At 45.8% G+C, this 26,865-nt stretch overlaps 1 protein-coding gene across 3 annotated transcripts in view; it reads right to left on the bottom strand.

Moving 5' to 3' along the window:
* Window positions 1-26,865, bottom strand: part of CECR2 (CECR2 histone acetyl-lysine reader) — a 98,067-nt gene that overhangs the window by 35,487 nt on the left and 35,715 nt on the right. For all 3 annotated transcript variants that reach the window (XM_087765456.1, XM_087765454.1, XM_087765455.1), the window contains exon 2: window positions 11,470-11,564. In XM_087765456.1, coding sequence (XP_087621582.1) covers window positions 11,470-11,564 — 95 coding nt within the window. The remainder of the gene's footprint in view (window positions 1-11,469; window positions 11,565-26,865) is intronic.

Here is a 26,865-nt window from a genome sequence, read left to right as displayed (position 1 = left end):
TGAGCTGAGGGAGCCCAAGAAAGAGGCAATATCAGTTACCGAAGCTTTACTCAGAAAGGGAGGCAGAGCTGGTACCAGAACAGAGTGGTACCAGTGCTGATGCCATCACACATCATGCCCGAGGTGGAAAGGACCAAGGAAAGAAGTTATCTCACCCCAAGCACCTAAGAAAAATTAATAACAGAACTGAAAATATATCATGCCTGGAGAAAGTTTGGTGTCAAGCTGGCATGTGATACTGTGGGGGGATACAAGGGAGATGTCTAAAAGTGTATGTCACCTTTTACCATGTGACAACATTGATCTTGGCTGGGGAAGGGCCAGGGAAAATGGCTTTCATTAAGCTATGAATTCCCTGGCATGCTAGTGAATAGGGTCAGAGAGTTGAGGAGAGCCAGAGCCCAACGCTTCCCTATCTAACAAGATCTATCACAAGCAGCTAGACTGGGAACATGAATTTTTCCCTGACAGTATGCTCAGATAAAGTGGTAAGAATCTCCTGAGACCCTGAAGTGCAGAGTTTTCTGTCAGGCTCCAAATCAGAAACCAAGTAACAGATGTCACTGGCAAAGGCAGAATGGCAGGAGGAAGAAGAGAGGTCCTGAGTCTCAGAGCCAACACCAGGGTGTGTACTGAAAGCACTGGAGTGTAGGCTGGTACCGAAGGACCGGAAGATAATGGTGATGAGATGTCACGATGACTAGCACTGAGGTTGGTGATACCGGTACACAAGACAGAGGTGCTAAGTAAAAGAGCCAGCTGGAGGAAGAATGCACTGATCTGCATGGCACAGCTCATCTCCTGGTGAAGCATAAGATCACCAAGAGAAGATTAAGCAATGCTGATGCCAAACTGGAGACTTCACAGGCACATCAGCAAGCAGCAGGCTTGATGACACCGACAGACTTAAGAGTATCAGTAAATTGTGCCACTTTTTGGATGCAACGGAAAAGCAAAGAACCTAGGTTCTCCTCAGAGCACGTGCTCCCGAAGTAATAAATCTGAGACACAGCAGTTCCTGGGGTCAGTTTTAGAGCTCGAGGAGCGTTCCTGGACCTCAAAACAAAACCATCTCACCTCACATTTCTGAGCACAACTTAACAAAGGGAGGTACCTTGGCCCCCCACAGACAGGAGGCCAGATTTTTGTCAGCCTCATAAAGGAAGTCAGACAAAGGCAGGAGGGTCCCTAGGTGGGGTGAAATGCTGATCCTGAAAGGCCCTGATCAGCAGGTGAAACTCCTCCAGTCCCAGCAGGGATGGATGCCTCCCAGCACCCCTCAGGAATTCAAGTGCTGCATTCTTCTCTGCCCAGTTCTTCCCCAAGGCTTATCAGACACTGAGGATGGGAATCACTTATAGGCATAACGATCCCACAGCCAAGACAGCGTTTGAAGCCTGGGGGCTTCTGCATTGCTTCTGTGTCAAGTACCTTGGGCTTTGAATAACAAAAGGCAATCTCTTGAAGGATCAAAAAGGAAAACAAAAAGAACCAGTGTTAGAACTATTTATTAACTAACCCAAGAACTAGTTACAGGCTGTTAGATACAATAAAAAGGGAGAGAGAAGGATCTGGGTGCTCAAGAGGGAAACAAGTACCTTGGGGGAAGCCAAGTCTGTCAATCAGTGCAGGGGAAGGGGGGTTTGGGTAACTGCTGCTGTGGGGCGAGAGGCCTGGCAAGACACAGGCTGTTGGCTACTGCTTTGAAGGGTTCTGCTAAGGGAGACTTTGGCTCATGCACGCCGAGTGTGTAGCCAGCACATACTGATCTGACCTGGAAAAGACATGCAGTCCTTAAAGGAGGGATCTCGATAGCCCCACAGACACAATGAAGTGTGAGAACCGCTGCTGCGTGCTCTGCTCTTGCCACACACTGCCTCCATGTACACACTTTGACTCTTCAGGCATGGAGGTTTTTTCCCCCTTGTTTTGTGTCTTACTCCGTGTGACCTTGACAACCAACCACGCAGTGTGTGCCCAACAACAAGCCACTCTGGATGTGATGAAATGAAGGTCAAGGCACAGTAGTCTCTGTCTCAGGAGGGATGAACACAGCCTTCTGGATGGTCCAGAATAAAGGAACGTACCTAGAGCCCAGCTTTCACCTTGTGAACTGACCTGGTAAGATAGCAAGGGCTTTGGTTGGTCCACGATGGCATTTCACTTCTCCCATCAATTACCTTCACCAAATCTAACCAGGCTTCAATCCATGCTTGCCAATTTTCATCCACATGCTTCTTTCTTTCTACTGCTGTTATTTGATGGCGACCCTCTTTCTGAAGAGAAGCAGATCAGCCCTTGGGAGTTGGAGCTGATTAACTTACAAAAGACCCAAATACATCTCCTATATTCTGAAAGAGCAAATAGGAATGAGGCTCGCTGTGCCCCGCATTCAGACTGGAAGAGGATCATTACTTACTATTCATCCCTGGATCCTTGAAGAACAAGTGAAGCCAGCTTAATGCTGCATTGTTCATTCCTAGTGCCCATCAACAGAAAGCATGCTCCCAATTCATAGCCATAAGGAAACACAACAGTATTGCTGCACCATAAGCTCTTCTGATTGTTTAGGGGCTGTAGAGAGGACCTTAGGGTATTACAGTGATGATGAGCACTGTGGGGAAGAAGCTAGAGTTATTGTCTTGATGATGATGGGGAAATAGGACACATGCGCGTATTATGGCACAAATCCATATGAAACAAGCCCTTATGTGCCTTGCTGCTCAGAGAAAAATATGCTTAATATGGGAGAAGAAAGTCTCTTCTGAGGCAAAAAATACCTAGCATGGGGTTGCCTTGAAGCAAACAAGCTTGTCAGATTCATTACTTAGAACTAGCCCCACATATTACAAGTTTCTGGAGACAATGGATAAAACCAAGTTCTTACAGATAAATAAATGAGCCCTAAAGAAGTCACTTTTGGGATTCATTTCAGAACAGGGTTTTCCTCTTCTTTTCTCTAAAGCTTAAACTGCTGAACTGGTCGAGCCAGAAAGAAACTGACAAAGGATGGAAGGTAAAATGAGAGAAAAATTAAAAGTATAGGTGACTTAGAACAGAGACTGACATGACACACCAAATCATCGTAGTGGCTTAGCAGCTGGCCAGCGGCTGCCCCAGCTGTCCATCAAGCTCACTGGGGCTAAAAGGCTCAGAGAAAATAATTTCAGAACTTCTCCAATATTCACCCTTGGACTAAAGGTTTCTGAACCTGGCTGAGGTGGCCTGCAAAACCAACTGTGCTGGAGCTAAAAATCCTGCACCGGTGGTTTGGAGCATCCCTATGTTGAAATGCAAGTCTCAAAAGTGAGGGCGAGGTTTCATGTGGAGAGAACTTCCACATCTGGTCCCTCTCTCTCCATCACTCTTTGTCTTCTTCCTTCTATTTGCCTCTCATCCATCTGCCCTGACAATAACAGCACAACTTTCACGTTCTCTTTTTCTTCCACCATTTTCATTCCTTATTCTCCACCACACCTATGGAATAGTACTTCCAGAACGTGCTACCAACTTTTATTCAAACTGTTCTTTAAAGATTTATTTTATCCATCTGAGAATCAAAGACATTTACTTAGCTTTATTTATACTTGAACTCTATAATTTTATTCCACTGTGCTACTCATTAATCTCTGAATGACCGTGTTATTTTACTGCTGTAATCTCATCCTTCCTTTCCCAACACCTGCCAGCTGCCTCATTTTCACTTTTTACCCTTTAAAAGGCTCACCTTGCATGGCTTGGCTATTACTATAATAAATATTAATATTAGATTCAAGATGAGCAATGTAGCCACTTCATCTCCCTTGCCCCCTCACAGTATCTCCTGCGCCGATGATACTGGGTCGATTCCAGAGGCCATCCACCCATCTCCATGATGTATGCAAGGCAGCACTTGTTAAAAGTCAGACTGTAAATAATGCTGATCTTGTTGATATTCACTTGGCATTCATGAATATGATTCTGAGTTAGTGAGGTGCTTTGTGGCTGGGCCATTGAAACAGTTGTTATAATCAAGGTCACTGGCACAACTGCAAGAGCTGGCTGCTGAAACTCTTTCTGAAAGGTGGTGGCCCCCACGTCTGCTGCGACTGAGCTTAGGCTGGCTGCCCCAGATGTTATGGCACGACTGAAGTGTTGAATTCATGCAGATTGTCTTAGTACCTTGGCTTAGCTATTCCTGCAGCCCGGTCCACCGCAGTATCCATGAGACTGAAGACTTGGCATTAGTTTGCCAGTTATCCCAGTTGACCTTTATCCCCTAGAAAGACCTACATACAGCGGTTCTTAAAGGACACAGCTCACGCAGTCACGTGCAGAAGGGCAGTTTTAAGATGTTAAGTGTTTTATTGAGTGCACTTCTACCAAAACATGAGACCTGGGGTAACCTCCAAAGTAGCCTGTAAAGACACAGTCCACACAGAATAAAGGACAAGGATGGACAAAAGTGACAAAGCAGAAAGGAGAAGTGAAATACTCGGAGCTATTAAACACAGTCCTCAGAAACAGGCATTCTGCCCCAATGGGTTAGAAAATTTCAGATTATCACTTATCTCTTTCTGATGAAAGCTCAAGTAACCGATTACAGAAAATAAGCAGAAGAGAGGCAATATTCTTGATTGGCAATTCAACAAGTAGGGAATGTAGCTCTTCAGGTGCCATACTGGAAGTATTTCTCAATCCCACCACTAAGGGTATGAGAGAAATAATTAAGACAATCGTGGGGGAGGGAAGAGGAGTTAAGGAATATCCTCTTATGCTCCATATTCATAGAATCATAGAATCGTTTAGGTTGGAAAAGACCCTTAATTTAAGATCATCAAGTCCGACAATTAACCTAACACTGCCAAGCTCACCACTAAACCATGTCCCTAAGCACCACATCTACCCGTCTTTTAAATACCTCCAGGGATGGGGACTCAACCACTTCCCTGGGCAGCCTGTGCCAGTGCCTGACTACCCTTTCAGTGGAGAAATTTTTCCTAATATCCAATCTAACCCCCCTCTGGCACAACCTGAGGCCATTTCCTCTCGTCCTATCGCTTGTTACTTGGCAGAAGAGACTGACCCCCACCTCGCTACAACCTCCTTTCAGGTAGTTGTAGAGAGCAATAAGGTCTCCCCTCAGCCTCCTCTTCTCCAGGCTGAACAACCCCAGCTCCCTCAGCTGCTTGTGCTCTAGACCCTTCATCAGCTTTGTTGCTCTTCTCTGGACACGCTCCAGCACTTCGATGTCCTTCTTGTAGTGAGGGGCGCAAAACTGAACACAGCATTCAAGGTGCAGGACGATCACTTCCCTAGTCCTGCTGGCCACGCTGTTTCTGATACAAGCCAGGATGCTATTGGCCTTGGCTACCTGGGCACACTGCTGGCTCATATTCAGCCAGATGTTGACCAACACCCCCAGGTCCTTTTCTACCAGGCAGCTTTGCAGCCACTCCTCCCCAAGCTGGTAGCATTGCATAGGGTTGTTGTGACTCAAGTGCAAGACCTGGCACTGAGCCTTGTTGAACCTCATACAGTTGACCTCGGTCCGCTGATCCAGCCTGTCCAGATCCCTCTGTAGAGCCTTCCTACCCTCCAGCAGATCAACATTCCCGCCCAACTTGGTGTCATCTGCAAACTTAGTGAGGGTGCGCTCGATCCCCTCATTCAGATTGTTGATAAAGATATTAAACAGAACTGGCCCCAGTACTGAGCCCTGGGGAACACCACTTGTGACTGGACGCCAACTGGATTTAACTCCATTCACCACAACTCTTTGGGCCCAGCCACCCAGCCAGTTTTTCACCCAGTGAAGAGTGCGTCCATCCAAGCCATGAGCAGCCAGTTTATCCAGGAGAATGCTGTGGGAGACAGTGTCAAAGGCCTTACTAAAGTCCAAGTAGACAACATCCACAGCCTTTCCCTCATCCACTAAGCGGGTCACCTTGTCATAGAAGGAGATCACGTTGATCAAGCAGGACCTGCCTTTCATAAACCCATGCTGACTGGGCCTTATCCCCTGGTTGTCCTGTATGTGCCGCGTGATGGCACTCAGGATGATCTGCTCCATAACCTTCCCTGGCACCAAGGGCAGACTGACAGGCCTGTAGTTCCCTGGATCCTCGTTCTGGCCCTTCTTGTAGATGGGCGTCATGTTTGCTAACCTCCAGTCAACTGGGACCTCCCCAGTTAGCCAGGACTGCTGATAAATGGCGGAAAGTGGCTTGGTGAACAATTCCGCCAGCTCCCTCAGTACCCTTGGGTGGTTCCCATCTGGCCCCATAGACCTGTGTGTGTCTAAGTGGTGTAGCAGATCGCTAACCATTTCCCCTTGGATTATGGGGGCTTCATTCTGCTCCTCATCCCTGTCTTCCAGCTCAGGGGGCTGGGTACCCCGAGAACAACTGGTCTGACTATTAAAGACTGAGGCAAAGAAGGCAATAAGTACCTCAGCCTTTTCCTCATCCTTTGTCACTATGTTTCCTCCTGCATTCAATAAAGAATGGAGATTCTCCTTAGCCCTCCTTTTGTTGCTAATGTATTTATGGAAACATTTTTTATTGTCTTTTATGGCAGTAGCTAGATTAAGTTCTAGTTGGGCTTTGGCCCTTCTAATTTTCTCTCTGCATAATCTCACAACATCTCTGTAGTCCTCCTGAGTTGCCTGTCCCTTCTTCCAAAGGTCATAAACTCTGTTTTTTTTTTTTTCCTGAGTGCCAGCTAAACCTCTCTGTTCAGCCAGGCCAGTCTCCTTCCCTGCCAGCTTGTCTTTCAGCACATGGGGACGGCCTGCTCCTGTGCCTTTAAGATTTCCTTCTTGAATAATGTCCAGCCTTCCTGGACTCCTTTGCCCTTCATATTAGAACAAACCAGGTGCAAACTACAAGCCAAGGACTCCAAAGTTAGTTTACAGATCCAGAAAGAATTTAAGGTGGGAGCAAAACAGATAATCCACTTGGGGAAAAAAAAAATTCCAATGCACTAAGGGAAGAAATAACAAGAAAAAAAAATAATTGATGTTCCTAAGGAAGCAAATTCCATCTATGGTGCCACAGAAGTCAATTAGATAGTTTTCAGCTACAGTGATGGACTAGTCTCCTGGGGTATAAGAAAAAAAGGAAAATCTCATGGGGCATAGGCAAGAGCAGAGATATTGTTTTTGTTCCTCCTCACTTTCTGGCAACTTTGTCTATGTCAAAAAAACCTAAAAAATAAAACGTGTTATAAGAAAAAGCAATTAAAATGTTTTTCAAGAGACAATAGCAGCATACAAAATGTCTCCCAATGAGAAATATGATAAAGTCATTGAAACTTTTTATGCCATCACATTAGAAAAATAGCAAAAATGCAATAACAGAGCAGTGAAGAATGAGTTTCACCCAAAGAAATGCTGAACAGCGGGAGCTTTTCTGGATTATTTTAGTTGAGTGTACACATCTATGTCACACCATCACTTCTTACTTAAAAACAGCTGCAGAAGGCTCCTGCTGCGGCTGTTGCCGTTAGCTGAAGCTCTGATCTTCCTGTCTTGATACAAGTCATCAAGTCGCATTTCCTGCTGGAATTAAAGTGGCAGCCCCTAGGGACTATGCAGCTGCCCAATTTATATCAGAGAGAATCTGAAGCAAACACCAGTATTTTTTTTCAAACTCCTTAATTTTTATTTATTTATTTTTTATAAACCCCAAATTCTAGTACGAATTTTCTCCCTCATCACTCCCCACTTTCCAGGCAGTTGCATTTTGAAACAATTGAAACAAAAGATAGACATTTCAAGGCCTCTGTACAAAAGCTAGAGGCAGGAAAAATGTATGGGTAAACTCACTGGCATCAAACCAAACGGTGCCTATAGCATAAAAATGAGCAGAGAGATCATACACAAAGCTTCAAGGATATTAGTTATTACGTGGTTAGTAGTTAGATGGTACAGATGGTATATGAAAACTATGAAGGCTATTTATAAAACAACAAAAGCTGCAGATCGTGGCACAAAAGTATTTTGGGTCAAAGCAAAAAGAGGAGAGCAACACCAAAACTGGCCTGGCCAAGTGTTCAAACCAGCCGGTGCCAGGCAAGGACAGCTATGGGGTCATCGCTAAAGATGCTAGAAGCCAGAAATGCAGACTACTGTCTTTTTTGTTCTGTACTTCTACAGTGCTTAACACAGCAAGAACCAGGTCATTGAAAAGTGCTCCTAACAGCTATGATAGGTTATGATAAGTAAGAATTCGGAGAATATCATGTGGCATCCCATTAAGTAGTCTCTGTAGTTAAACACAGATATCCATAACTCAAAGAAAGTCTTAAGTTACCAGACATTCAACACTCCTTAACCATCAAGCAGGGTAAAAAAAAACAGTCTCTCTTGTATGTAATTATTTTTCAAAAAAACGTCCATCATAAAGAATATCAAAACCAAGGCAAAGATGCTCTACTTCAAAACCAAGAATCACAAAACCCTACAAAAGTATTAATCTCATTTTTTTCAAAGAATAATAAGCAAATCAAACTAGAGTATGTTAAATTGTGCATTAGAAGGGCGCTCAGCTAGGTTCCACTTCCAAAATTACTTGAGAGCACATTATAATTAGCAAAGGTATGTGACAGTTTTATACCCCTCTATGATGCATGATTAAAGCCAGGCAGCCCAGCTCCGCCACAAGTTCTGCACGCCGTCAAAACAGATGTGACAAGAACTACAAGCTGCTCCCAGACAGACTGTGAGAAAGCATAGACAGATAACATTTTGGCCATCAAAGAGGTAAGACACGATGCAAAACTAATTAAACCTCAAAACCCCTCAGAAAGGTAAGCTGTGTTTTGCATGAAGTTATATGAAGCATCTTGTGCTCGAGCTACAGTGCTCCAGCCCAAGAACAAGGATGAGAACAAGCTCCTACCTTCCCCTCTGAGGTACAACAGGGAGCAAAGTCTGCAGACTAAAGATTAACAGCCCACAGCCTCAGCACAAGGATGCGGAGCACAAATGACTGGAGAAATCGCTGCTGTAATGCCACTGTGATGGTCTGTTAAACTGCTCATTTTCCCATGCAAGACGGATACCTACTATCTGTCTGCAACAGAAAAATATGGAGTCCTAGCCCATTATGAAAAGCCAAATCTAAACTCCACACAAATTCTGCCTCTTACATTGGCACGTCTTTGTCCGCTGAGCACTCAAAAAATCAATTAGAGGCTCAACTCCTTACCATTAACTGGGGCCTCTTGAACTCAGGTTAGAGGGAACAAAGGTGTTGGAAATAAATGTGTAAGGAACAAGGAGAATTTTAGGCTTTAAAAACACACATTCATTTTGGATAAATATTCCATGGCTGATTTGTAAGTGTGAAACAAACAGTGGGGAAAGTTTGTTTCCGAGAAGTGTATCCAAGCCATCTTTTTTTCCTCATTTATGTACAGATTTCCATGTTTAGACTACATCTTAATGCTTCTTCCTTCGTGACATCCCTCTGCATACAGCACCTTTCCCTCTTTTTCTAGGTAGCCTCCCCCATTGCTTCCTCTGCAGAGCTTCAGAGCCCACCTCCCTAACATCCCAGGGGCTCCAGGCAGTTTTCCTGATATATTCCTTCAGCCATTTCCACCACGCTGCTCCTGCTGTGCTCTTTTCCCCATCTCCTCTGCTGAAAAGACTTTTCTCGTTACTGCCCTGCCCACGAGGCAGTCCCCTTCTACGGGAAGTGCTGTGGAAAGGGTGCAGCTGGTTTCTGCTTCAGGCACCTCATGCTTTCCCTAGCACAACCATTTGGGTGAGGTGTAAGTTCTCACAACTTCACTACGTGACTTCACACTCTTCCTTTTCCTACGGCACCTCTCGTACACGGACAGACACACAGCAACAGCTACCTATGCCACATACGCACCCTGACTAGCCTGCACAAAACCACGGTTGGGTTACCAGCTCTTCCTTCTGCAACGATGTTACCTCTGTGCAGCTTTTGCATCTCAGAATTAACCAAGGCTGTATTTACACAGGCACAAAGTGGGACCTACACACAATATGGAATAACCACATGTTGTTGAGCTGCCAGGTGAGTCAAGTAACTGCACGAGTCTATACACATGTGTACACGTGTAACCTTCCCCAGACAGACAGACAACTTGCCAATGCTTAACAACTCACCCATGAGTCATCCCTGACTTTTGTTAGTTAAAACATTGAGAAAGGGGAAGCAATTAGATGATGCTACTGCTAAGTGGACACTTCTAGGTCTGGAGAGTTGAGAAGATCCTCAGACTGTTGAATTTATCAAATTTATCAAAGACAAATCTTCCACTGCTTCTACAAGGCTGAGCTGATTAAGGTGGGCAAAACATTTAAACCACTACTTTCTGGTGTATGTTTATAAGCAAGATTATATTGCTCTGTGGTTATTTTGTTGAGGGAGGTACACACGATTGCTGTCCCTTTACAATCAAGCTTCTCATCAGATCAGTTTCATTCAGAGACAGTAAATGCAGTGCAGCTGCCTGGTTCAGGTCCCAATACCCACTTATGCTGAAAGTCAACCCAGCAATGCAAGAGAACTTACTTAAGTGGCAGATATATACAAAAAAATAAACTATATACATTTTGTTGAACATAATCCGTTAATTAGAAATAGAGCTCTCAGTGCAAGCACCTATGGTTATGCCTATGCGCCAGCCTAAGCCTCACAACAGGGGAATCTTAGGGAGCAGGATTGCTTAACACCTCTTCTAAGCAACTGCAACTGGTGCCAAGCTGTCTTCGTCTCCACAATTATGCTTCGCTATTAACATGATTCACAGAAGAAAAATAAAACACACTGCAACAAGCCTTCATTATCACTGGAAGCACATTTCCCTGAGTGAGTGGCGATCGTCTAAAGAATGATGTTCTACAGATGTCTCATTTTGGGAGGCTACTTTGGTGGACACTAAACAAAGTGTCTCTGGATGTCAAAACATCACGAGAACGTGTCAAATCACTTTCCAACATCCTGCAGCTGAACTAATTCCAATACTCCTCTTATTTCCAAGAAAACAATTACAATTGTCCCTCTGTAAAGCAAAGGAATCTTCCATGCAAGTGAGGTGGCTGCAGAGCAGCAAGTTTTATTCTATGCAATACATATAAAATGTTGAAAACATATGTGATGATTTAAAGACTTACTGTGATATCACTAATTTGACCAAACAGAGCGCAGAGCGTAACAGCAGATGTGAATGTTCACTGCGTGCGCTAGTGCTACAGCAGAGCGCCAAACAGATTTGCGTAGGATCCGAACAAAGAAGTTTGCTTAACAATGGGTCTGTAAAATTAAAAACCTACGACTCAGCCCAAGAAGAGCTGGAATTCCCTTCCACTCGGTGAAGCATCTGGCCTGATTGCTGGTGGCTGCCGATCACTGCCATGTCATCACTTTAAAGCTGTGAAACATCCCCATGACCGTGTTAATTAGCTCCCCTTGCAAAGCGTTTAAGCCGTAGAGCGAGGTTACTCACGTGATGTCTCTGCGCTGATAGCAACCTTGAAGAAGGCAGGCGATCAGGTCACTGATAAACTCCACATCATCCCTGTGAAGAGCAGCTTCCAGTTCCTAATGAACAGAAAGGAGAGAAAAAAATTCCAACCATCAAACTAATTCCTTAAAATTTACTGCTGGCTGATAAGGACCAAAAAAGACCCGAGCAGCCTCAAGTGCGTGTACAGCAGCAGAGCATACACTGGGTAAAGCCGACCTTCCCCATCATTAAAAATACTGCTACTACTACCTCTTCATTGCAAGAGTTTATGGGAAGACCTTGAAAGGCTTTTACTGAATGTCACTCTCCAGCCAGAAGAGTAATGGAAACAGAAAAATAGGGTTCAGTGAGGTTGAGATACTACAGTCTAATAAGAAACCCATGATTTCTCCCACGTCCAGCTGATGGGCAGGAATCAACAGTTTCACTCTCCTGCTTTGCTTTCCACTCACTAAGGCTGGTGAGTTCATTTAAAAGATGTGCTCAGAAAGCGTGGCCCTAAAAGCCACTTACACAGAGAAGCAGCAGTTTCAGATGGATAGCCAGAAATGGCTGAAAGCCGCCAAGCAAATGCCTCAAAGAAAAGCAGGCATTCTGATTATTTAACTTATTTCTCTTTGTTTTGGTTTGTTTGTTTTTTTTTTTCTCCCCCAGTAAGAGAAAAAGAAAGGATGGAGGGATGTCAGACCTCATGACCCAAAACCTCAGCCCTTGACAGATGGGTGGAGAGTATCATGGCTTATTTCAGCACGATGGAGTTCATGTAAAGGTGCGATGCAGGAACCGATCCACAAAAAGGATAAACTTCTGAAATGTAGTTACTACGAATTTCACACCCATTGTGAGAAATATCTGTTTTTCAGCTCGCAATTTCAAGCTTTGTTTTCAAAATATTACTAGGTTAACTACAGTTTTATTTATATGCCAGAAAATCATTCACAGTAAGAAAAATCCACTTCCTATAAGAGTTATCATCAGTAGCATACAGCAGTTAACAAGATTTAATATGGATAAATAACATAGGCATAAGAAGCTATTCTTTTTTGGTTCAGAGTAAATAATGGATTGAATACAAATTCCTACTTGAATGTTACTCAACAGACTGTTACACAAATGGCTAAGCTAATGGCTACAGAATAAAGGTTAATGGCCAGAGAATAAAGGATAAACGTTTTGGCACTTACCCAATAAAGAAGAGAAAGTGCTTTTTTATTAGACCACAGTAACTGTGGTAATAAAATTATTGATAACAGATTGCAGATTAAATGCCGCTTGTAGTTTTTTATTGGAAATGTATTAATGGCATATTTTCATTATCAACACTGCTCTTATTTACCTCTTGCGCGATATCCAAAGTGCTTCACGGGCGGAAGCCTGGCACGTGCCCCACGAAGAATGTATTAAATGCATCTATTATACATGGAAACTCGATGCAAGGAAAGGGCGGCGGGCAGCCAAAGCCTGACATAGCGTCCCTGCCACAGAGCTAGGAAAAGTCCCAAGAATCTCTGTCCGGGCCTCCAGACGACTACCCTGCTTAATGACAAGTTAATACAAAAACTGCAGTTGCTGCTTGCCATCCCTTGGAGAGAGTGATATTCTTGTTGTATAAATAGTAATCACGCTATGTAAATAGCAATTACTGAGTGAATTCACTTGGTAAGCAGCTAGTATTTTGGACGTGTTGACTTATTTTATTGGTAAATTACTTTAGTGGACATCTGACCTCTAACAAAACATACCTGAGAGGGAAAAGATGTGCTAAAACATCCCAGGTATGTTACCACGGTAAACTTTAGCTTGTGAAAAATGACATGTTAGGACCCAGAATAAAAGGGGAGGGGGAAGTAAGTCTCCAGGATATCCCCCCGCATTCAGCCTCTCCCTTATCCACATATACTCGTGCACTAAAGCTGTCAGTCAGCAGCCTGCCTCTGCTAGGATGCGACAGCCTTTTGTATGAAGGAATATTTAAATTGTTTCCCGTGAGCCTTTTCAGCCTGCTGTTTGACTAACACTCCTTAAGCAGTGGCCACAACCGGCTCAGATAGCCCCTATCTCCAGCCATTGTTTTCCAGGCCCAGGAGTGACCTTTATGTTTTTGGAGCCGGCGGGTCCCCCCGGAGCTAAGGGACATTCCTCGGGCACTGGGCAAGATGCCGTCTCCTGGGCAGGGACCTGCTGGTCTTCCCCAAAACACCTGGTGGGGGAGTTCCCCCCCGCTTCATGCTGTCCCCTCTCTCCCAGACGGGTGCTCCTCGTCTCTGCCTTCATGGCGGGTGCCGAGCAGATTTGGGAACCCGACTCGGCTGCAGACGGATCTTGCAGCCATTTACTGCAGGCACTGGGCACGCAGACCCACACGGGGCTGGGTGCAGAGGCCCGGCGCCACTCTGGGTTAGGGGGCTCTGGCACAAGTCAGGATTAATGAGCACACCCGTAGCATGAGGCTAACGAAGGTCCATCATTAGCAGGCACGAGGCTGTTGGCGCCTCTGTAGAAAGGTGCTTGCACCGGGCTCCCCAATGCCGCCCGTAGCCCACTCTGGTCCTCTTGTCCCTATCGGCAGTCGTACCCGGTGCCAGCAGGTTATGGTAAAGGCACAGTCCAAGTATTACCGTGATTATTTGTCTTGGAAAAAAGATACTGACATTGTCCTGTAAAGTTTTTGTCTGCTTTTTTTCTGTTACTGCTTGTGATAGGGCAAGAGCAGTGCAAGGTGCTTTAATTTCCCAGGGATGGGTCCATTGGCCCTGTTGAACTGAATGTCACAATTTTCTATCCCACGGGATTCTCCAGCTTTCTGTCCCAAAACACCTACATCCTAGACTTTCCCCACACACCCAGAGTGCTGTGGGAACGCCGGGGACCAAGAGGATGTGATGCAAATCTTAACATCTCGGGACCGTGAACGAGGAGTTAGGATCCCCTCAGGTTTTCACCTAATGCTTCAGCCCAGATTTTGCAGGAGGAAGAATAAACCTTATTTTTCCAGGCCTCCAACAACAGACGGCCAGCAAAGCAGCAGGGTGCTCGAGCGGCGCATCTGAGCGGAGGTGGCCGAAGGGACCCAAGGGACTCCCAGGAGAAAGAGGCCACCGAAACCCCCCTAGTCCTGAGGGCAAACCCTGCCCGGGGCGCCTGTCCCTGGGCTCCTCTGGCCTGGCCAGGGCCAGCGGCGAGCGGCTGGGCTTTCTCCCCGCCACCATCCCCCCCACGCCTCCAACCCTTTTGTTTTTCCCCTTTTCTCTTTGAGCACTGAGCTGTGAGCACAGAAATCTGAACCTTGCCAAAATGCTTTGGGGACGGCACAGAAAGGAAACAGAAGAGGCAGCAAATCAGCAGAGGAAGGGGGACACACGTCTCCTCCTCCTCCTCTAGCTGGGGAGAGCAACAGACAGGAGAAAAGCAGGATTCTCCCCCTCTCCAGCTGGCGTCACACCTCATTAGGGAAAAGCCTGTTTAACGTCTCTCCCTCCCCCCAGCCCGGGACTAAATCCCCCCTGAGTCAGGCAAGGGCTGTCGGGAAGAGGCGGCCGCCGGAGCAAGGGTGACCACCTCGCCTGGGAGGACCGCTGGCCCGAAGCAGGGTTAGCCGGGGTGGGCGAGAGGGCACCAACCCGCCCCTCCCTGCTCCCTGGGAAAATAGCTGGCAGGGGTGGGCTGGGAGGGAAGAACCGGCTGCCCCACGCCTGCCTGCCCCACGCCTGCCTGCCCCACGCCAGGCGCTCTGGCAGGTACGGTTAACCCCTCCGGCATGCTGCTGGCCAAGGTTTGAGTCCGAAAGGAACGCTGCTCCCCCAGAGCTGCTGTGAACTTGTATTAAACCCTGCTATTACCTGCGTTTTGTCGCAATTGCTACTTCGGTCTGCTCTTGACAGCACGTAAGTGCTGTGGCCTCTGCACGTGTGACCCAAACACCACGCTGCCTGAAGTATGCTCCTTTGTGGTATCTGCCCAGACTTCTAAGAGGAAAGATGGTCGACTTCCCAGGTAAAAGTAAAGGAAGGAGTCCACAAATGTGACAGCAGTGACACCCATCACCAACACCAGTGCAGAGGGGACGGTGGGGCTGCTGCATGCGCTGGCTTTTTGCACTACGGAAAGCAGCTGGTCAGACTTCAGCTCCTAGCAAGCTGCCCGCTCGGAGGGTGGCATCGCAAAGTTTGGGGCCCTTATTTCAGAAGACAGGCTCCTCCAAAGCTGCAGGGAAGCCCAGCACGTGTGAGCGCCTGGCATGTGCAGGCTGGGAGCTGAATCATCTATAACCGAATCTGATGGACATAACCAGTTTAAGCACAGCTAAGCCTTGTCCAAGTTAGCCATCAGTTTAAAAACCCCAATCCCCTCAGCTCTATTTCCATACCACTGCTGTTATCAGCTTTCCATTGCAATGCTCCCAAGTGACTCAACAGGCTTTTGCAGAGGCTTTAGGAGATCACAGAAAGCTACCAGCGGGCTGTGCTGAGCCAGCCCCAACCCATGCGCTGAAATTTCAGCGCTGTCACCGAATCGAGTCAAGACGTTCTTTTCCCCTCACAGATAATTAATGACAACAGGTACCTGAGCAAGAGTTAGGTGAATTCATGCAAAAGAGTACAGTTACCAGGATTGGGCAGGAAGATGGGAAGTCAACTGCAGGTCTGAAATGCTTCCAACGAGCATCATTTACCCCTGTGTTGCCTGAAGCCAGCGTGTGTGCTTCACATCTCCAGCTAGGAGCTCCTGCTGACCTCCCCACCGAAGAACCAGCCGTCCCCTGGCTGCGAGGAGGATGCAGGGACTCAGTGAGGGACCAGCGCTCGCCCCAACATGTCCCAGAGGGGAAAGTGCAGCACCCTCCTTGGAGCCACAGAGCACACCCAGCCGATTCACCCAAAGCAGCAGCAGAAGGCCAATGCAATGAAAAGTGGGATGCGGTTCCAAAGCTGAGGTGACAGGATCCAGCTATATCACAGGCTGGTTGCTCTGCCAAACCCCAGTCTCAGCTTGTTGGTCTGTCGATGCGCTCAGCCCCTAGGACGTACTCAGCACGCCTGCAAAAACCATGGCCCCGCCAGCAGCCAGAGTGGCTTCTGCAGCCCAGTGACATGCTCTCTTGGCTTGCGATTGCTGCCGTCCTATGGAAATAGTTTTCAAAATACGAAACCTCTGGAGACTGCCCGACTTGGCATGACAAGCTGGGAAGGCATTGCAGAGAATTAGCAGTATTCCTAGGGCCACAACACCCTAGAAGCACAAACAGCGGTGGGTTTAGATGGCTGCCAGAAATTCAGAAAGAAGTTATAGTTTCGGACCCTGATCGAGTCTTGCATGCATGTTATCTTAATTTTAGTGGCTAGTTGGAGACATCACCCATTACCTAAATCTACAGTTGGATGCATCTCTCCCAGCTTCCCCACAGTCCTGCAGGAGCCTGCACCCTCTCTCTGTAAGATGCTCCAGGGCTTTACAGCTTCCTGAGCCAAAAGGCGCCTGTCTTCTCCGCTCTGCCTTTGCATTGCAGGGAGAGCAGATGCTGAACGCCCTCCCTGCGCTCCTGACAGCAGGGACCAAGTCAGCAGCTCTCCTCGAGGAAACATCGTCAGCTTCACCTCACCCCCTAGGGACCACGAGGAGCTCAGGGGGAGCCAAGCTGGCCTTCGACAGTAGCTCTGGGGGCACAAGGCGAAGAGGTTTAGTGACACTCAGCACCACAGCAGTCCCAGCTCTTACCTGAGCTGCCAGACTGGTGTGTGCGAGGGCAAGGGCTGAAAAGTAAACACTTGAAGGAGGAGAAAAGCTACCCTGTCAGAAGCGGACTATCATTTGGGGAGGGGGAAAAAGCAGGAACAGCAAAGGTCGTCTCTTTTCTCATTTCTTCAGGTACCCCCTTAATGTCTGTCAGTGCCTTCTGAGATCTCTACCTCCCTCGACTTTCTGTGAGCAGACTTTGAAGGCTATTTCAAGCGCATTGTAAATAGGGGCATAATGTTACTCCGAGGCTAAGCAGAGGTGTGAGATGACAGCTTTGTATGAGGGAGATGGTTATAAACAGAAAGCCAGGGAGAATTTGTCATATTGCCTCCACATTACGGCTGTTTGCAAAGAACAAATCCCACGTGCTCCCCGCAAGTGCCGGCAGCGTGACGGGTAACCTCAGCTGTCCTCTCCTCCAGCAGCTCCCTTCAGCTACGAAAGGGGACGCACAGACATTGAATTCTGCTCGGTTCAGCCCAAGTAGGTTTGAAAATGCAAACTTTTTCCAATGTCGATGGACATTTTTGGTCAGGCTAGAATTTTCTAGGCTTGGTTTATAGGCATACTCCGGTTTTGTCCTCCTTTAGCCTCTCTATCAGGATGCTTAAAAAAATCTGAGACCACTATGCTATCTATCTACCACCTATCCCACTGGCCAGAACGGTTGTGGCTTCTTGTTCTCCATCCATGTTAACCTGCTGCCTGATCTCTCCTTTCGGACAGGGACCCTCCCCTGTTTGCACAGCGTGCCGCCGCTTGCTCTCCAACTGGAATTTTTCACCGCTGTGTAATACAAACAAATATGAGCAGCTCACGCTGGGTGGCTAAACTGTACTGAAAAGAGATTTCAGACTGATCAATCCAGTCTCCCTCACACCCCATAGCAGCGTACCGGTGCTAATAAAGCTTTCCTCTCCTCCTAGCTCATACTGACTGCAGTGCAAGCGATTTTGGGACAAGAACTACATTTGTTATGAATTTTATGCATCGTCAGCACTTAAAAGCTGTAAAACTGCTGCTCGTTCCATTTCTTCCCCCTGCAAAGTGCCTTTTCAGATGGACAGGGTACATCTGAAGCTCTGAAGTAACAAGCAATTAGTTTCTGTTTAATATTTAGACATTAGTACTTTATGCCTCTAGAGCAGCTTTCATCCTAGAGCATCAAAGCATTTAAAGAACATTCAGTAAAGCTTTGCAGCACCTGTGAAGGAAGGGGAGGCACACACACACGTGGAGCAATTTTACAGATGGAGAAACTAACACAAGCCCCAGCATCCTTACCAGGGGCACGCTTCACTCAGTGGCGAGGCTAAGGAAAAAGCCATAAGGCTTGACACTTGATGCCACTGCCATCCTCTTTCTTTTTCAGCAGTTTTATTAGCAGCCAAAGCATTTGGAGATTGTGCTATTTTCCCTCCAAAGGATCATTTCTCCCTTTCAGAATAATCCTCTCTTCCTTCAGAACAGATAATCTATACCATTTACCATAAGCCAGTTATGCTGGCTGAGGGGCAGGCGTCGCACTGGGCACTGAGCTGGCTTTACATGGGAGAGAGAGAAATTTCAGGCTCAGAACCAGTGGTCTCCAGCCTGTGGTTTGCAGACCTCTTGCAGACCCCATGGAAGACTTCCAAGAGGCCTGCAAAGGGCAATTAAGAAAAGCAAGCTTAACATCAGTCTGCTTAAATTTCTAATCAGGGGTCCATGCCTTTACGGGAAAAGTACTGGGGTTGTGCCCTTAAAAAAACCCCAAACCGAAACACCCCCACAAAGTGGCTGACCATTATTGCCCAAGCCACAAGTTCAACTCCTCTAGCTGAAAATAACCTCCAAACACAACAGCATGAGAGGAAACACGGTCTGCTTGAATTGCATCCTGTTTTCCTCACCCTCAGAAAGATATCATTTATTATCACCCAGAAAGGTTCTCTCCCAGTAGCTGTGCTAGTATGGAGTATTAGATGTATTTGGGTCGTTGAATTACTTGTAGATTGTGCTGGTTTAGGCTTCTGGGTTTTTTTGCTGGGAAGGCAGGCTGAGAAAAGTGGTGAGCAGACAGCTAGAGAGTGGGACCATTCTGAAGTTAACCCATAATACCATATAGATTATATATTGTTCAGCTCTTACAGTCCCATGCCAGTAGTACCTTGCTGGTAAAACCAAACTAAAACAACCCCAAACTCCCTCTCTCCACAAATGCTGTATTTAGCATTCCCATTTACGGGCTAAGTACTACCAGCAGCTAAAGACTAAAAATTTTAGCAACTGTTTTTACATAGCGCCTTGGGTGAGCACAATCACGTTGGTGGGGAACAGCATCAGCACGGGTCTACCTGTTCTTGAAGTTGTTTCTGGAAACAACATCACCGAGTTAGCTATGGTCCTTCCCCAGACGATTCGGCTGCACGATAAATAAAGCACAGCTGATCCTGCCGTGTCACCATCTCCTGCGGTAAGAGGCTTCCTGGGTACCTAGTGGGAGTTCTGCTAAGCTTTTAAGCCCATTGGCAACGTGGGGAACAGTCTGTAGCTCCAAAGCCAAGAGGCTCGAAGTAATAATCCGATTTCAAAGCTCCTCCTCCTCTCCAGCCAAAGGCAGCAAGGGGGGATGAGATCAGACTGTAGATGCTCTTCATTTTAGGTCTGGCCATTGCGCTCATCTGCTCAGCAAGAGCACAGGGAAGGGAAAGGATGAGCGCCAAAATCTGGAATGGATTGCTTGGCTAAAGTTTCTGCAAAGATTTCCAGACTTACTGGGAAAATAATTTTTTAAAGGGGATTTTCACCGCTCTCAGTGTATGCAGACTGGCCCATCTAAGCCAACATCCACTTTCCTAGTTCACGCACTGGCCAAAACTCCTGGGGGATTTACTCCCCACCATCATGCACTGCTGCTGCAACATGGCGTGCAAGCTGTGCATCTGGTTTGCGCTCGCGCCACGCAACTTCTCCTGTAACAGCAACGAGTGGTGCTCTGGCATTTACATCACTCCCCCCCTCCAGGATGTTATTAGCTGCCAGTTGATAAGCAAGCCACGAAAAAACTATCTCCATGGGCATCGAAATAAACAGAAAGCCCAGATCAACCCTTACGGGCTCAGGTGATTCCCTTACAACCCTTCTGCCCCTCAAAGAAAAAACAATGACCTTGCTTTTGAATGGGGGAAGAAAGGTCCCTGCTTGCCCTTGCCTGAAAAAGCAGGATGAAACGGTAAAATACATTAAGATAAAAAAAGGCTGTAAAGCCTTGCTTTTTCCCTTTAATCTGATCTCCACAGCCAGCCATTCTTCTGCTTCCCCTTTGGATGCTGCGCGGAGTGCAGCCCACAGCGTACCCACCACAAACAAACCCTGGCTGGCGGCTCAGTGGGGAGATCGGCCTTAAAGTGCTATCGGCATTAAAAACTCTTCCTCCTCGCTCCGCGTCAGACAAAAGGAAAGCCACCAAGAGAGCCTGCAGCCACACACAGGTACCCCATGGGTTTCTACCACCGCTCGTGGCCAAGATGAATGGCGGGTGAATTCTACCACAGTGCCGTGCTGAAATCCAAGCTCTAGCATTTTTTCTATTAATTTAACAAAGAAGAATTTGCAAGAGTACAAAATAGGTGCCTACCGGTATCAATCCTGATGAAGCAGCCAGCCAGCCACTCAGATGCATGAACTGCCTGTTTGCAACAAGTTTAGTCTCAAGCCTAAGAATAAGTTTTAAAAACACACATCTATTCCATGGCATAACAGTTTGTGGAACCATAACTAATAGGTTTCTTTCGTACTCTCAGATAACTGTCTGCACTACTCTGGATAGCCAAAAGCACCACCTCGCTTATCTATCAGACTCTCTGAGCTTTTTCCAAGCTTATAGAGTCCAGACATACTTCAATACAAAAATTAATGGCTTTTATACAATTTTTTTATTATTATAAAAAACACAGATGCACACACCCTAATGAAAGATATATGCGCTAAGGGATAGGCTTGTCATAGGAAATGGTGTTTCACGCCTGTCAAATATTGTAATGAGAGTCACAGTTCCTTACACAGCTCTGGCTTCATAACGCACGTCACCGCAGGATCCAATGTCAAAGTAAATACGAGTAGTTACCTCTTCCAGTACTCACACTCCACCTTCAGCCCTGTCCAAAAAATCTGTATTTCATCGGATACGTGGAAAAGCCCCCCAGAGCTTTTAAAGCCTGGTCGGGGGCCAGAGCCTCTGCCCCCAGTGATGGCTATCTAACACGCCTTCCCCGGCCAACCTTCCAGCTCCAACGGGAATCCCATGCTTCCTCGGCTGTCCTGCTGAACATGCAGGCCTGCCCTGCTGCACTGAGCCGTCATCTTCCACAGGATGCTAGTAAAAACCCAAACAGGACCCAACAGGGTTGCCTGGTGACTAAGGCGGCTGCTCTCGGGGCTGGGAGCAGCCGAGAGACGAGCCGGGAGCCTCGTGGGAATTCCCGTCCCCTCCCTGCAGCGGGGGAAAGGCAGAAGGGAGAAGGGTCTGCTCAGAAAAACAAAGCAAAAAGCTGGCAGTCCCAGGGTTTTTAGACTGTTGGGTAAAGCGTAAAATCTCAGGAGCTGCTTCTTGCGACATACTGCGAGTAGCTCAACGTTCGCGCAAGTGTCACCAGTGCGACTGTCCTGACTACGGCCCCTCGGCCAGAGGTGGCTGTGAACCACCACCTCGGCCCGCGTCTGGAAGGAGCTCAGCTCACGTGTGTTTGCCAAGGGAAACGATACAGAGCTCTTCGTGTGCTTAGGAGACGGACGCTCCATGTTTTACTCCACATCTGGCAATGCTGCTCCATAAAAAAGGTGATGGGGTGCTTGTAGCTCTCCTTCCAGAGCACGGGATGAATATCTTCTTCAACACATATGCCATACAGGAATTCTCTAGCTTAATTTAATGCCGTCTTTATTGCCAATAAATTTGCAGATTGCTACAAACACTTGGCTATTTACGCAATAATAGTTATATCTGCCAGAAATGGCAAATTATTATTAATGTTAATTATTACTATTATGATGTTCATAAATATTAATGCTAACTACACTCTTAAAACACGTATTATAAACAGCATCGTAACTTGAGAGAAGGGCAGTAAACTATTGCACACAGAGGAAACCAGGTCTATTGCTGTAACACTTATTCTACAAACATTATTTGGAGTACCTTTTTTTTTTCCTAAATTCCTTCCTCCCATCCACAATAAGGAAAAAAGAAAAAAACAGACTTGTTTCATTACATTTTAAAAAATGAAACAAAGGTCTGTTACGTCTTGTAAACTGGAATAGCCAGCTTTGTTTCTGCAATTCAATGCAGAAGTGATGGCACTGGATTACCCAAAGATCCACACAAAATGCTTCAGTTGGATGAAATAACTCATCTGCCTGAAGTGGGGGGAAAAAAAAAATAATACGGTAACAGATAATTATATAACCAGCTTGTAAAAGTGTTATTAGTAGAGCATGGGATCAGGAAAGCCCTGGCTTTTATTCTCACTTCATGCATTCAGTGATGAGAGCTAAATCTCTGTCCATCTCTCTCTCCTCCCCCCCGCAGAAGTTAGATAATCTTTAGCCAACTCTGTAAAACACTTGCAACACTTGAGTAAAAGCAAGGCTGAGGTTAATGTACTGCTATTTCTCTAACATTCAGATGCTGTGTTCTACCTTGATAACAGAAGAAAACTGGAAAAAAATTTCCCCTGCCGTTCAGATAAAGTAGCTCGAGGACTCAGGGGTAAATGCTAAAGTTCAACATTTTAGTTTGAAAGGACATTTCCAGTCACTGGCTACTGGAATTCAGATCTTCAGATCTTGACTAAGCGATAAAATGCAATAAAAAAAAGCTTTCCCAGAAGGTATCTCTTTCAAGGAAGGAATGGGAACATTAGCCATTCTGTACATTAACTAAGCATAGCAAAAAACCACACGTGGACCTTGTTCTCAGTTATCTGCAACTGGATGTTTCTGGAAATCTTTCCTCAGGAGTACAGTTTTGCTCCTCCTTTCTCAGGAACGACAGAGGTGAATCCAAGCAGGAGAAAAATTAAACTGGTGGCAATGGACCTTGAAGGTCTGACAGTGACCTGCAGCACTGAGGTCTTCGAAACCACTTTCGTTTGCCAGAACATAAATTAGATTCCTCACTAGGTACGGCACCGGGGTTAATGGGAGCTTTATAAAGCCTTCTTTGAACATACAGATTATCCTTTTCAAAAAAGACTAATCTTGTGGTTTAAAGTACAGTACTGGGAGCCAGGAAACCTATTCCCAGCTCTGTCAGGCTGGGTGACTTCAGGCCAGCCACTTGACTATTCTCTGCTCTTTTTCAATATGCACAAAATAGAGACAAATACCTAAATCTCCCATGAGGCTTAATATTTGTAAGACAACGAGAACCAGCTTAACTATTCACAGATCCCTTGAAGCAGAAGAGGATGGCAGTCCTTTTCTACACAGGCTTGCTCAAACCTCTCCAAAAAGATAGCAGCAAGGACACCTGCACCAGGCACTTCATACGGGCAAGAATCCTGAATTACAACATTACCAATTACATTTTTTTCAGCAGTGAAGGAAATGTCTCATCCTGTCCAGCATTTCTGTCCAAAGGAGATGCTCAAAAGGAGCAAAACTGAGGAACTAAGAAAAATTCTAGTTTAGGGAAGGCCGTGCTGGCTAGGCAACTGTCAAAGAGCAGCCTTCCTCTACAGGATCTGATTTCATAGCAAGAATGTTAATAACAACTTAAAGACAACAAAATAAACTCAATTAAAAAAAAAAATCAAGCATTTCAAAGGTAAAATACAGAAAAATACCAAAAGCACGAGATAACACAGAACATTCAGTGCTGGTAACAAGGGTCACTACTTTCTTTCCAAGAATAAATTCATCCTAGACATCTCCACTGTGAAAACCAATACTGGCTAAGAGTCTCCTCTCAGAAGGTGCATGCCATTCCTCCCAAACTGTCATAGTTACATACTCTTCATATTGTAGTTTCCATATATTAGTCTCCTTCAAACTTTTAAATAAAATGAGGGAGTCTACGTCATTCACAAACCAGCTCCAAATAAGTACTGTGACATATCTTTGGGTTTTGTTCTTTTGTTTTTTCCAAAAACTGAACTGTACACTGAAATATGACAGAGTGCCCATCAAACATTTGAGTATAAAACAATCCCATGATTTCCAAATCTCCTTAAAAGAGGGCAAGCATTTTACCTGTGCTATGCATTACAGCATTTCAAAGACTCACATCTTTTAAGACTGACCACAGCTGTTTTCTGCACACCCCAATATTTTGATCGATGCATTTCTATGCTGCTACTGTTTGAAACACCTACTTGCCCATGAGCACAGGTGACTCTGACCTGGTCACTCCCAGAGGACTCAATGCCACCGTGTTGATGGGTGGTAACTTTTCCTGTGACTCAGCCTCAGCAATAAAGCTTTAGCAAGAGGAACTCTAAAGAGTGTTTCCCAAGTCATTCCCTTCTAGCATGCAGAAATCTCGGGAAGTCATTTTAACTCAATAACCCCCATGCCACTTCCACCCAGTCGAAACAGAAGAAGTAAACAAAACAAAAAATCACATCCTACTCTGGACACTACAAAATTTACTCATTCCAGGATTTCTCACACAGAAGAAAGTTATCCACCCACAACAAGGTAATGTCAATACCTTTTCCTCCAAAATAAATTCTGATGCTGAAAAAATTCCACCTATGCATTTACTGTGGGCAGCTTCAGTCAACACAGGAGCACATCCACAGCCTGCAATCAAGGAACAGCATTCAGGACTACCTCTGTATTGATTTCTAGCTGGAGTGCAAAGTTAGGAATTTGCTTCTCCCCACCCCATCTGTCCATTGATCTGAGAAGGAAGAAAAAAATCCAAAAATGCCCAGACACACTTTTGTATAAACTGAGGCATCATAATTATTTTTCAAATAAAAAGCAAATGATTATATTTTCCTAACAGCACTTGTGAAAGAGCTAGAGCAGTTTGATCCATTGCTATTCATTCCTTCGAACACACATCCAACCTTTCAGTCACTCTCTGCTTCTTGGCTATGTAGAAGGTAGAGCCGTGAGGAGCACTAAAGGATTAATTCTCACAATAGCAGGAAGCAGAAGTCCCGGCTTTTGAGGGGGTGAGGGGGGGAGAAGGGAGAAGGATGAGCGTGTAGGCTGCATCCCTGGTCTTTGGACTTCCTTGCCGTGATTTCATCTTCTGCCTGAAGCTATCTTAAAAGGGAGCTACCGTGGAAAGGGTACCCCCACGACTTAAATGTAAAAAGTGTTAGGGGAATTTTGTTTTAAACCTGCAAAGACGATGAGAAGGGGTTATATGTGAGATGAATGCGAGGCATGGCTCAGCAGGGAAGGGAACAGCAAAGGCACAAACAGTTCGTACTCTGTTTGTTGGGAGTCACGCAGTAGCTGCATAGATTTATGATTCAGATGTTTTAGTGTTGGTTATCAGTGATTAGCTCAAAGTTTTAGAAAAACAGAGAGAGAGAAAGATTAAGCTTTTGTCTGCCCCAGCCCTCATCCTTCCTTCGCCTGGCAGCGGGGGTTTACTGATTGTTTCTGCCCCTTTTTTAACATCAGAATGGCTCCAAGCCACGCTCCTTACAGAAGCAGATCACACTGCCAATATAATCACAAACATTAGATTCAACAGCTAATCATTGAAGTGCAGCATCCTTTATTCAGGTACAGCCTATGCAAGTAATATTTGTAAGATTTGGTTATATGGGAACTTTTAAGAGTGGGGTTTTTCCAACCATGGAGATCATTTGGGACACAGAAAGGGCTGACAAAAAGGGACTGCTTTTGTTAACTTTATCTTCTACCTCTGTATAAGCCCAGTAACATATATACAAGAGGACTTCATGCATCTTTATGGCATTTAACCTCACAACAACCATGTGGGCTTCTCACAGATAAGCTAAGTGACTTGCCCAAGATCACACAGGAAGCCAAATGCAGAGCACTAAAACCAAGCTTAACAACTTTTGGAACAGACCTCTGACCATTGCTGCATTGATCCATTTCTAATTTAGTTTAACTAACTTAATGCTCAGCTAACAGATTTATTCCAATCCACATTACATCGGTGTGGAGCTATACATCAGAGGAAGAGACTCGGACTTTTCTCTGAATCACATCTCTACATGTAAATGTAACGATGCAACCTTAAGTACAGAGTCATCCCCAGCGCCTCCACAACCGGGGGACCTGAAATGCTGCCGGCCTTCAAAACCGCACTGCAGCTAAACTCTGTGGCTGTGGAGGACAGGGGAAGAAGGACACTGATCCTGCCTCACTGCATCCACAGAACGATGTATAACCCCAGCTCAGACCAAGGTCCAAAGTCCATATGGAAGCACCTGAACACAACGCCCAATTTTTCAAATGCTTGGAGCCCATAACAACCCCTTTTTGTTGAAAAAGTAAGGGACTCCATACTTTTAGTGGGGAGGGAGGGAATCAGGGTAATTTAATAATCTGTAATGGTGATATTACAACTATAGGTTATACTGCTGCAAAAACACCGAGTTCCCCCGTGTTACCTTGGTTGTGGTTAAAACACACGGCAATACTAGGACTTGCCCAGGAAGG

The sequence above is a fragment of the Nipponia nippon genome, unplaced genomic scaffold, assembly GCF_047370975.1.
Source record: "Nipponia nippon isolate SJK-2023a ecotype South Korea unplaced genomic scaffold, ASM4737097v1 scaffold_3, whole genome shotgun sequence".
NCBI lineage: Eukaryota > Metazoa > Chordata > Aves > Pelecaniformes > Threskiornithidae > Nipponia > Nipponia nippon.
Note: the sequence above shows the minus strand (reverse complement) of the source record. Positions and strands in the feature narration are given on the sequence as shown.